The following is a 13,090-nucleotide window of genomic DNA, read 5'->3' on the forward strand; positions in this document are numbered from 1 at the left end:
TTACACTCAGTTGCAAAGATAGAAGTAGTTCAGGATACATGGGAGAGGAGTATATGATAGGAACAGCTGGAAGGGAAGACAATTTCAGTATGGGTTTTGTTTTGTTTGTTACTTGCGTTTTGTGTGGCTTGGCCCTGAGGTGGTACTTTTGGGGTCTCTGTTCTATAGGATAAGATCACATCCCCTCAAGCATAACTTATTTCCCCTCCACCTTTTGCATTTGGGGGTTTTCTCTCCAGTTGCTTAAAACATCCCAAGGAAAGCTACCTTCAGAGTATTATTTTTATTTAATTAAACATGGTTAGGGACTAAGTTCCATCTTGCAATCCTCTAAGAGTTTTTGTTCTCCCTATTTTATGTCCCTTAATTCTCAAGATCTGATTTCATGCTTTATAAAAGAGTGTTTTGATAAGATGCTGACAGAATGGCAACTAAAGAACTAAGTGTGGAAAATCCCATAATTTTGTAACGTCAACTAGTTTATAAATATATCAAGATTATTATTGACAGTGCTGCCCCCATGCTCTGCAAAGTGGCACTGCACAGAGTTTGGAATTCCAAAAGGAAGCCTTTCAGGTTGATCTTTTGTTTCACAGACATGAACCTCTGTTTAGTTAAAGCAGGGAGGTACTTTGTTAAACTCTTCCTTCAGGTTTCCCTAGCAAAGACAAGATAATGCAGATAGATTTCAGTTCTGCAGCTCCTATTATGCAAACTCCACACTGTAGTTTCCACACTAAAATAACAATAGAGAGTAGCTCAACAGTATATAGCTTTCACATGCTAAGTAGGCTATGTAAGGTTTGTTTTAGTGATGCATAAAAAACAGTTGAGAATAAAACCTCTGATCAGGTGACTAGTTCTGAATGGTGCTGAAATCACAATTCAGGATAGAGTGTCTTTTTCTTTTTTCACAAATATATGTCCTTCAGTGCTATTAACCTAAATAGATCTTAACTCATGCCATAAAATGAATCTGATTCTGAACCTTAAACATTTTTAGTATTAATAGTTCAGTTACTCCTGTACATTTCTTGTGTCACTAAGATCCCAAATGAGTTCAGTAGTCTTACTCCCAGGAAAGTGTATATAGGATTTCAGTGGGCAGCCCAATCCTAACCTTTGCCAGCACAACCAGGCCAGATGGCCTATACTGTACCCACAGCAGTGGTGGACCTCCCCAGCTTTGCGCCCCAGGGCAATGGTCCAAGATGGCACCTCCCCCACAGGATGATGACCCCCCCTGCACAAATCCACACACCCCCACTCACTCACCTGAGGCTCATGGAGCCTCACTCGATCACAGGCTGCATCAGGAAAGCGTCCTGAGGCTTCCCCAAGGCTTTAAACTGTGCTTCCATTTTTCCAGGGTTTTTCCGTTTTTCTGGCTTTGTGGGGTCCTAAAGGCTAATGCCAGGGGCATTTGCCCCATTGTACATAATGGGAGGTCCACCACTGATCCAGAGCAGGTTAGAAGGTGGCTGGAGGTCTCTTTAGGACTGGTAATGGGATACATTTTCCTTACCCCATGTTGAGCCCCAGCCAGCCTTAAGAGGCTTCTTGGATCAGTGCCAGTTATTTAGCTGGCACAAATCCAGGAAGCCTGGTGTAATCCTGGGTGGGGGGTCAGAATATGGCTCCTCTGTACAGGATTCACCCCTGTTCCACCCTCCCCCACCCAGAAACACCCCTTTCCCATGTCATGAGTAGTAGTTTACAGCATGTGTGCAACACACGGAACCAGCATTGGGGATGTCTGCACCGGCTCATGGGCAAGTTTGTATTGCTCTCTGTTTCATAACAGATATAATAACACTTTTGATAACACTTTCTGAGTGTTTGTGACGCACGTCACATGTATTATCCTGATGTCCATACAACAATTCTTTCAGGTGAGTGAGTATTATTATTCCCATATTGCAGCTGAAGAAAACTGAGGCTAAGAGGAAATAGCTGGCTTAAGGTCAGCTAGTGAGAATGCATGGCACGGCAGAGGAGAGATTCCAGCCAGGGAAGTCCCAAAGCATAGCTCAGTTTTTCAACCACTATGCTTTCAGCTCTCAAGATATAAAACACACCTGCAAAAACCTACAAAAACCCTTCATTTCATACATTAGGTACAGAGTTACTATTTATAGATTCAAGTGTACATTTTAATGCATTATAGTTGTTCTTATGATCTGTGTAAGGTCAAGTAGTCTCAGTTTGGGAAATACAACTAGGTTACTATCTTCCTTATTGAAAAATGTTTCGGGTCTTCATCAGCTACAGGCAGAAATCAATGGGAATCCCATTTTTTTATTTCTGCCTTTTACACAACTGTTAAAAGCAAGAGTGTTTTACTCTGTGTGTAAAACAGACACATACACACAAGTACTGTAGCACCTTTAAGATTTGTGGATTTATTTGGGCAGAAGATTTCATGGATGAGAATCCATTTCATGAGATGCTTCATGGATTCTTCTCCACAGGAAATCTAGTTTAGATTGTATCCAAAGAAAGTTAGTTATAGAAATGCACCATTGAAATCAATGAACCAAGTAGGTTGTATGATGTCCCATTAATTTCAATGGGAAACATAGCTACATTTATTTGGATACAATTCTTAGCCTTTAATGTGCCCCAGGAGTCTGACTGTGTGTGTGTGTGTGTGTGTGTGTGTGTGTGTGTGTGTGTGTGTACGCACACTATGACAGGCTAATTTGGATAGCTTCCTGATGTATGTCAATTAAAAATATAGCAATCCTATCAGCACAATCCTGTGCATGTCTACTCAGAAGTAAGGCCCACTGAATTCAGTGAGACTTACTCCCAGATAAGTGTGTACAGAACTACAATCGTATATACACACTTACCTGGGAGGAAATCCCATTGAACTCAATGGGACTTGCTTCTTAGCTAACATCAGTAGAATGGCACTGTAATTCACCTCCAACCTTGCTCTGTCCATTCAGTGGTGACCCAGCTGTGCACACCTCTTCTCTGAGAGGAACAATGATACATGCAAAGCCTACAGACCTCTAGGGGCTCTCTTGCTGACCCAACCTGCTTTCACAACTGCTGCAAACATAAGGAAAAAACATCTGTGATAAATTGCCTTTTCTACAGGCTGCACACCAATCTAAGGCTATTGATTGAACATTACCATGTATTTCAACCACACAATTCCAAACCAAGCCAAAACCTGTAAGCATTTAGCATATTTATAAATGTCATATCTTCAGAACAACTAAATCAATGTTGAGAACAAACCAGAAGGGAAGTGTATGGAATCTGTCACCAGACTTGGCAATAATTGTCATGCAGATGAGTGCTTAGGAACATAGAAAATGAAGGAGGAAAATCAGATATAACTCACTTTTCTCAGCTCTGCACTGCATATAGCCTCCAGCTGTGACTCTGGTGAGATTGCATGCCTCAGAAGCCTGCTATTTAGGAAGCTTTCTGAGTATTTGAATCCTTTATGAATTCACAGCACTTGGAAGTGATCTAGGAGTGTCTCTGTCCCTACTTCATTTGGTAGATTGACCAAGGATTCTTGAGGTTGGCAGTGCCTAAACACACGGGCAGGCACAAAGTCTAACTCCCTTGCCATCTCCACATACTCAGCTGCCAGGCTCCAAGCATCTACAGTCTTTCCTCCACAGCTAAGAAGGTGAGGTGTGAGGGTCAAGGTCATTCTGCCACACTACCGCTTCCTAATTTCAGGTATGTTTCCATTGGGATGCAATTAAGCTGTAGCCTAGCAGTATTCTAGAAATGGTTGGAAGGTACACAAGTGGTTGTTAGATCAATATCTAACAGGAGGGCAGGAGGTCTGGCCTAGAGGGTAGAGTCTCTGTTTGCCTGAAGATAACATCCAAAGGTTGCCAGTTCGAGGCCACCGGCACCGTGAATGGCGAGACCTTGAAGCAGCTGACCAGCCAAGTTATTCCACCTGTAAGCATCTTGGCCATCCTTCCAGTGAGAGATGAAGGAGCTGCTTGTCAGCCTGCATGGGAGGAAACTGGAGGCCAGAATGTGATACCAGATCAGCAAAGATCCATCTGAAATGTTGTGGTTCTTGAAAGATAGAACCTTCTTTAATTGCAAAAATCCCTATGGGGATTTAGAACATCCTGCCTATGTAACCGCCTTGAATTAAAGTCTGAGGAAAAATCTGACAACCAAGAAAGGCAGTATATAAATACCTGTGTTGTTGTTATTATTATTAATTGCTATTGCTTTAAAACTGTCAAAGCAATCAATCAGAGCCAAAGCTGTAAGGAAGATGGCCCATCCATGAGACCACCTGAGGCAGTTGCTTTGAGCAGTGACTTTGAAGAGGTGTCAAATTGGAGTGACCCATGCCACCTGCCATCTCTCCTGCCTGCCTAGTGCCCCACTGCCCCATCCTCTCCTGCAAGAGTGATCTAGAGCACAGCTTATACCTCTTGCTCCACATCATGGCAGTCGAGTTGGAGGAGAAGGTAGTCACTCCTGCTGCCTCCACAGCCTGTAATCTATTGCCATCTCCCCCCCATTCCTTTTCTCTCCCCCCCCCTTCTGAACTGGCCAGGTGATTAGCTGGGATGAGAAAAGTTCTGCTCCCAAGATTCCCCCCCCCCCAGCAAGTTAGGAGAAATGGTGTAAATTAAGGCATGAGGTGGAAGCAAACTTTCACCCCAGTTCAGTGGCCCAAGTGACTTGGGCCAGAGCTGGAAAATGAGCAACACAAATTAGAAGGCAAGTGAGTACTGAACATTTGAAAATCCTTTGTCCTCCCAGTCAATAGTCAAAAAGGGGATTGCACAAATCCACTTAAAAGTTACCCCAGGTCAAAATCTAGACTTGGGTTTGCAATAAGAAACCAAGCACCCAGGACCAGAGCACTCATTACGTTGACGCATTTAACATCCATTGGTCAAAATGAGTCACTTAATTTCAAGCAACCAAGTAATCTCACTAAAAGAAATGCAGCTATTGATTTCTGAGCTTGGCAACGGACGATAGTCAAGTCCTTCTGCAATATTCCCATGAATGTATTTCTATTTTGGAAGAAGAAAATGCTGCATAATTGCTTTCCTGGTACTCAAACATAGCACAAATTTTACTAATAGCAAAACTGATAAATGCAATGCCTTTGGAAGTCATCACAAAAGCCATGATACAAAGTGCGTGGGAAAAACCAAAAAGTCAAGTCATCCATTATTATTCTCACATGGTGTTGAGCAAAAAAAAAAAAAAAAAAGATCTTCCATTCATTTCTTGGGGAATTCACTGGTGAAACATACATTCATCTTACTGGGACTATACTGCACTCCTGACATGGCAGGGGGAAACTGAAGACACTGGTCTCAGGTGGAGAATGTAGTCTGTGTATACCTACCTTTAGGATACTGTAATCTTTACAGGCTTAAGAAAAGGGTGGAAACAGATGGTTAGAACATGTACAGTGTGTCACTCTAGCTCTTCACAGCACTTTGGAGTTCTAAAGACAGGTTGAATATAAATAGAATAAGTAAATTCCATAGTCTCAGTGTCCATTGATGGGCTTTTTGATAGAGTTTGAAAATGTTATTTATTTTACTCAGAAGTAAGCCCATTGTGTTCAGTAAGACTTAGGCTGTAATCCTGTCTTGATCAACAGAAACAAACAGCTCTACCTATTGGTTGATATAAAGAGTAGTAAGTTACAATAAAATAAGGGATTATTAACAACAGTGTTTTATTCAGGCAGTGCAACACTATGCATGTAGATAATATGACACTCCATTGTAGGAATTACTGTGCTGGTTGGGTCACATCACTGATCCATATTAGTGATCCCTATCATTGGTTGTTTGTCGCTGACAATGGCCAGATGCCATAGAGAATTCCTTAAACAGGGTATGAGATTAGTAATATCCCTCCCCTACTGCTAATCCCCAGCATCATGTAGCCACATCTGTGAATTATGGAGACTGCTCAGAACATTATAGTAGGCTATGTTTTAGAATATACAGCTATGTTTCACTCTGTCTGGGGAGGGGGCACCCAAATGCGGTCCTTTTTAAATGGAAATAAACCCTCTATAAGACAGAAAGTATCAATTTTACATACAAAATCTCCTTTAATGGCTCCTTGTTTATAAATTGCACTGCTGAATTTTTATCCCACATCACAAACAATATACTTACCAACTATATAAACCAGTAAGGAGATCTATGAAAGTAGCTTCAGTTTTACAACCAAGCATCAATATGCTTTAGGTAAACAAAAGTTTCATAATATTCGCTTCATACTTCATGTTTGCCGCTAACTCTTTTTACAGTAAATAACCCTTAGTCAGAATTAACACTCAGTGGGTTATTCCGCTAGTTATATACTTTTACAACCAGAGGCAAACATCAATACCACAAACTGCTTTGTGGCTCTTTATGGTCTCACATATATTTTAACCACTTACACAGAATAGTGCATAAATGCCAGCACTTCCCAAATCAAAGTATAAATCCCCAAACTTCCATTGACCTCCAACTGTCCGCTGAGATCTTTCCATAATGATGATATGATTATTCCGAAATAAGGTACACAGAAGCAGAGAGAAAATCAGCCACAGACTTTTTTTAAAAGGAAAAAAACGATCAAAGCTAATAAACAATATAAATCTTGTGTGATTCTTCTGGGCACTATGGAGCTTTTATTTTCTCTGGTTTGTAAAGAGCTGAGTAACTCACCCTGCTTCTGTACCTTGTAACTAATACCCACTGTCTTATATTTTAACCTGCTTATTGGAAATATTTTAAAATTAAAACCTTGATATATGATTATCCAGCTAGCCTCAATAAATGGAAAGTAGCTCATACAAAGAGGCAACTAAGCTTTGGTATTGTGTTATTTTCCTTCTGTGTTGCCTTTTATTGTGTTTGTCTAAGAGAAGATTTGGATAACCTTATAATGGCTGACTATAACCTCAGTGCAGCAGAGGGGCCATACTCCAGTGACACAGTGCATACTTTGCAGGGAAATCAATCAACCCCTGACACCTTCAGTGAAAAGGGGTAGGTAATACATGATGAGAAAGACCCCTGACAGAGATGCTAGAGAGCTGCTGCCAGGAAGACTAGCACTGGGTTACATGGATCAATGGTCTAACTCAGTGTTTTTCAAACTGTGGGTCAGGACCCACTAGTACAGTGGTACAGTGGCGGATGGTCTATAGGTGCGGGAGTTTGAGGAGGATCATTTATTAGTATGGGAATTGGGGGATTTTAGCCTCCTACCAGCAGCATGGTGTGCCTTATCAATGGTCAAAAAACTGATGGTGTGCCTTGACAATTTTAATACTTTGTCAGTGTGCTATGTGATGAACAAGGTTGAGAATCACTGGTGTAGTGGTTCTGGTGTTGGACTTAGATGTAGAAGTTCCAGATTGAAATCCTGCTCACCCATGAAGCTTCCCAGGTGACCTTGGACCACTCACTATATCAGCTTTCACCTACCTCACAGGGTTGTTATGAGGACAAGAGGAGGAAAAGAACAGTGTACACCACCCTTAGCTCCTTGGAGGAAAGGTGGTATTTAAAAAATGTCATAGAAAATCTCTCTCTCTCTCTCTCTCTCTCTCTCTCTCTCTCACACACACACACACACACACACACACACACACACACGCGCGCGCGCGCGCGCGCGCGCACATGATTCAGGAACTGGATGTTTCAATTAAAACAAATCATTTCAGAAGGTACATTTCTTGCCCCTGAACCTTGAAAGTCTCCTTTGTGCCTCTCCATTGGTAGACTAGAGATAATGAATGAGGGCCTGATCTTATCCAATTTTCCAGTGTTGGTGCAGTTGTGCCAGTGGGGTGTGTGCTGTATCCTGTGGTGGAGGGGCAGTCACAGGTGCCTCCTCAAGATATGGGAACATGTGTTCCCTTAACATGGGGCTGCACTGTAGTAACACCTGAATAGGAAAGTTGGATAGGATTGGGCTCTGAGGCTGCAATCCCATCCACACTTTCCTGGGAGTAAGCCCCATTGACTATAGTAGGACTTACTTCTGAGTAGACATGCAAAGGATTGGGATCTAGTTGCACCTAAAGCTGCAATGCTGTGCACACTTTCCTAGAAGTAAGCCCCATTGACTATAATGCAGCTTACTTCTGAGCAGACATGCACAGGATTGGGCTCTTAAGGCTGCAATCCTACCCACACTTTCCTGGGAGTAAGTCCCATTGACTCTAATGGGACTTACTTCTGAGTAGACATGCATAGGATTGGGCTCCTAAGGCTGCCATCCTACCCACACTTTCCTGGGAGTAAGTCCCATTGACTATAATGGGACTTACTTCTGAGTAGACATGCATAGACTTGGGCTCTGCTTAGCCCCAGAAAGAAAAGGCAGGCAGCCAAAAAGCGTGGGGGGGGGGGGTGCGAGAGAGAAAATATTCTGCGGGCGGGCGCTTGCAACTCGGCAGCCTCCAGAACTGCTTGGCTTTGCGGTGTGCCAGTGTATTGCTGCTGCTGCTGCAGCTCATGCTTCAGTGTGCGCCTGGAGCAGCGAGAGGAGGCGGCGCTGTGCATGCTGGGCTCAGATCATGGTGGGGCTTCGCAATAGGAAGCCAGGCAGGAAGGACTGGAGCTAGAGTGCGGCTGCGGTGGCGGCCAGCCCCGCGAGAGACCCGGGAGCTGCTGCCTGCGTGCGGGTGGGGGGTGCCTGTGCGGGTCCCTCTTCCGCCCCCGCACAGTGTGGAGCGAGAGGAGGCGAAGTCCTGCAGGTAGAGGCGGGACGGGGCTGCCAGGGAGGCGGCACCAGTGCGCGTAATTTGGCCCCGATCTTTGCGCACCCCTCTCCAGTTAGTGGCAGACGGGGGAGCCCCCCCTTTTTAGGGGGGGAGAAGCAAGGCAGGGGGAGGGGCAGGGAACCCCCTCCCTGCAAAGGGAGGTTCGGCTCGGCTCCTTCTGCTGGGTTGTTGGCTTGGAGGCTGCACGGAAGAGGGAGCCGCCGCCGCCTGGAGCAGCCCCAGCCTCTCCACTGCCCGGGAGATGGTGACATATGAAGCGCGCTGGAAGGACCATGGTTGAGCGGAGCAGCAAGTTCCTACTGATCGTGGCGGGCTCGGTGTGCTTCATGCTCATCCTGTACCAGTATGTGGGGCCCGGGCTGAGCCTGGGCTTGCCCAGCAGCGGCGGCCGCTCCTCCCAGGACGAGCTGGACCTCTTCCCCACGCCGGACCCGCACTACGTGAAGAAGTACTACTTCCCCGTGCGCGAGCTGGAGCGCCGGCTGGCCTTCGACATGAAGGGCGACGACGTGATCGTCTTCCTGCACATCCAGAAGACCGGCGGCACCACCTTCGGCAGGCACCTGGTGCAGAACGTGCGCCTCGAGGTGCCCTGCGACTGCCGGCCCGGCCAGAAGAAGTGCACCTGCTACCGGCCCAACCGCAGGGAGACCTGGCTCTTCTCGCGCTTCTCCACCGGCTGGAGCTGCGGGCTGCACGCCGACTGGACCGAGCTCACCAACTGCGTGCCCGGCGTGCTGGACAAGCGGGAGAGTGCCGCCGCCAAGCCGCCCAGGTGAGGCTCGGTCGCCCGGCCGCCCGCGCGCGCGCGCGAAGGGCGCTCCCCTGGCTCTCCGGCGCAGGCGCGCGCTTCCTCGCCCGCCCGCCCACCTCACAGGCAGCCACCTGGACCTCTTAGGCGGCAGGGACGGACCGGTCAGTGCCTCAGGTCCAGGTGCTCAGCAGGTTGCCTGCCCCCTTGCCCACCTCCCCGCAGGCGCCCACCTGGACCTCTTAGAGGGAGAGGGAGGCAGGCAGCACCTCAGGTCCTGGCACTTGTGCACCAACCTCCACTGGAGGTGCCTCACTTTGCTCAGCAGACTGCCTACCTCCTTGTCCGCCCACCCGTCTCCTCACAGGCACCCACCTGGTTCCTGGAGTTCTTACAGAGGCAGGGAGGGGAATCCTTGACCAGTTAACACCTCATGTCCCGGCACTTACCCTTGTGCACCAGCCTCCTCCTTAGGTGCTTCACTCTGGTCAGAAGGCTGCCTACCTTCTTGCCCAGCTACCCACCCACCTCCTCCTCACAGGCAACCATCTGGCACCTGGACCTCTTAGAGCAGAGATTTTCAATCTTTTTCATCTCAGGGCACACAGACAAGGCACTAAAATTTTCAAGGCACACCATCGGGTTTTTGACAATTGACAAGGCATACCAGGCTGCCAGTGGGGGGCTCACATCCCCCATTGGCCCTACTAATATATGACCTCCTCCCAAATTTCTGTGGCACACCTGTGGACCACTCATGGCACACCAGTGTGTCACGGCGCAGTGGTTGAAAATGGCTGTCTGAGGTTGAGAACGGGAGGGGAATTGTTGACCAGTCAGCACCTCAGTTCCTGGCACTTGGCCTATTGCACACCAGCCTCCTCCTGAGGTGCTTCTGGCTACAATCCTTTCCACACTTTCCTGGGAGTAAGCTCCATTGATTATAATGAGATTTCCTTATGAGTAGACAGGTATAGGACTGGGCTCTCACTCTGCTCAGAAGGCTTTTGGCAGGTAGGGGTAAGGGTTAACAGGACCACAATTGTCACAGGGCTCTACCAGCCTGCCTGCTCTCCCCCTCCCACCAGCCAACCTGACTGCTCAGCCCACACTTAACTGCACTGCTGCTGGAATCCACTTTGGTCAACTTCAGGAGTTGCTGCATCAAACCCAGCACAGCAGCAAGCTGGTTGCCTGGGCTGACCATTTAGCCACTTACTGGGCTCCTTCATGTGTTCACTCAGCCTATATCCTCCACATGCCAGTTTGCAGCTTGCAATCCTATGCATGTCTTATCAGAAGTAAGTTCCCTCGAGTTCAATGGGGCTTACTCTCAGGATTGCAGACTTTGGGCCCAGTCCTATCCAACTTTCCACATGCAGCCACATGTGAAGTCCCTAGATAAGGGAACAAATGTTCCATACCTTGAGGAGGTCTCTGTGACTGCCTCCCCACCACGGGATGGAGTGCACACACTATCAGCAGACATGGATAGAAAATTGGATAGGATTGGTCCCTCAGTCCTGTGATTTGGGTCTCCGAGCACAAGAATTGTCAGTCAGGGCTCTTGAGCTTTGAGTAGCTGCACAGCAGATAGAAATTCAGCCAGTCATCAGCCTGTCTGGAGGTAGAAGAGGGGAATCACTGGATCTGTGGAATTTTTGCCTATTGGTGTGCAAACTACAACAGGAGCCTAGATAGAAATAAGGGTAGTAGCCTTTCCACTGCAGTCTGTGTGCCATTATACTGTACCCACTGAACTTTTTGTGTATCCTGATGTACCTTGCAGTATCCATCTCTCTACAGCTATACACTGCTTCCAGTATTCCTCACTTTATATGTTCCACAACTTGCTTTCCTATAGGCCCTACTAGGCTTGGTCCTATCATATGTTTTAAAATGTCAGAGCTCTGATAGTCATTAAAGAGGATTCCTTTTTTCCCACTTATAGTTGTAGACCAAGTCTAGAAAAGAGGCCTTCTGAAAATGCGCAGAGTGATTTCTTCACCCACACAGCTAGGAATTAGGAGCAGAGGTTCTGGGTCAGATTGCGTAACTTCCTGACAAAATTAGAGCTTTGCTATTTTTCATTTTACTAAACTAGCACTGTTTCTCTTCCAACAGAGCTTTCATTCACTCACACAGTTCCTTGTTATCTAGTTTTGGAATTCCCATACTGTCCATGTACTGTATATTACTACTCTTGTACTTGGCACCCTACTTAATTACAGACCTTTTTCTTGCACTGCAGTCTGCATCTCACCCTGGCTCTGGAGCTCTATTTATTCCTTTGTGCTACAGTCCACATATACCAGGCAGACTGCACCTATATCACACCCTGTCATTGCATTCCTGGCCTTTGTGCTCCCCAGCAGGATTATCGTTCCTTATGCCGGTCACCTTTACATTGTGTATGTTTCATACCTCACTTTTCTGTTATGCTGAGAATGCCCTTTGTAGCCTCAGGACCCTCCATACTGTACTTCATTACTTTAGGAATAGTAGTACTGTAGTTTTGCTCCTTTAATCTGCTGTCCTATCCAAACAGCATGCAGTGCATTTTATTGAAGGAATACCCTGCACTCCTGCTTGTGTGCCCTTATTCCATGTGATATCCCTGCCTTTGAACCTAGCAACTTTTCTCTTAGGCTGCCTGTCGACATTCCTCTTCCACCTTACTCTACTGACATGCCTCCTTGATTAATCTGTGCACCCCACCCCTCCTTTTCATTGTACAGTATATGGCACAATCGACCTTGTTGCAAAGCATCCCTTGTTCCAGACCTGATTGCTTGCCCCTTTCCTGCCATGTGTACTTGTATCTAGTTTTTCTCCATTGTTGTTGCCAAAGCAGAACCCCTCACTTTGAGTTGTCTTGTGGTTTTTCTCTCCTTTAACATGGATGACTGTGGTTTTGAAAAAGCAGGCAGTTAATGCTCAACCTTTTGGAAGTCAGAAGGTTATTAGTGAATTTTGTGCTCCCAGTCCACTCCCTCTGTTCCCTTTCACTTATATTCTATTTTTTTTTTAAACCCTTATTTTTCATTTTATACCTTGGTCTTTCATATAGATTGTTAGCTCAGTGCTGATCCTCAGTGCTAGTTTCTAATTGCAATATCCAGAGTCTCATTCAAAGAGCTATTGTTCAGTCATTGTCATACCTAATCAATGTAAATCATTGATTGTTGCTGTCCTTTAGAGCCTTTTGTTCCAAAGTTTGCTCCCATAGCTCCTCATGATTTTATATTCGCATTTGTTAATGCCATGTGCTGTGCATGCATATTATTAATATCCTTTATAATCCTTTCAGTGAGTAGGCAGCTCTGGGAATCAGAGCGAAAGATTTTTTTCTGATCACTGCTGCTGTGCCTATTCCTTCTGTTTCTCACCCCATATCAGTGAGACTCTGTTCAGCATGCAGTGCTGCATGCTGTTATTAATTATATTTATCGATTCTCCTGTTGTTACTATCTTTTAAACCAATCTTGGTTAGTTTCAGCATTAATCGCTCTAATGATGCTCTATGGTTTGCTGTTATGTAGGCTGACTCAAGACCATGAGACCAAGGAACA

General features: G+C 45.9%; 1 protein-coding gene across 1 annotated transcript in view; it reads left to right on the plus strand.

The window, feature by feature from the left end:
• Window positions 1-8,524: 8,524 nt before the first annotated feature.
• The window catches only part of HS6ST1 (heparan sulfate 6-O-sulfotransferase 1), a 216,046-nt gene continuing 211,480 nt past the window's right edge, over window positions 8,525-13,090 (plus strand). The window contains exon 1 of the mRNA XM_066621989.1: window positions 8,525-9,542. Within this exon, the coding sequence (XP_066478086.1) occupies window positions 9,019-9,542 (524 nt within the window). The 5' untranslated portion in view covers window positions 8,525-9,018. The remainder of the gene's footprint in view (window positions 9,543-13,090) is intronic.

Source organism: Tiliqua scincoides, chromosome 3 (assembly GCF_035046505.1).
Source record: "Tiliqua scincoides isolate rTilSci1 chromosome 3, rTilSci1.hap2, whole genome shotgun sequence".
Lineage (NCBI taxonomy): Eukaryota > Metazoa > Chordata > Lepidosauria > Squamata > Scincidae > Tiliqua > Tiliqua scincoides.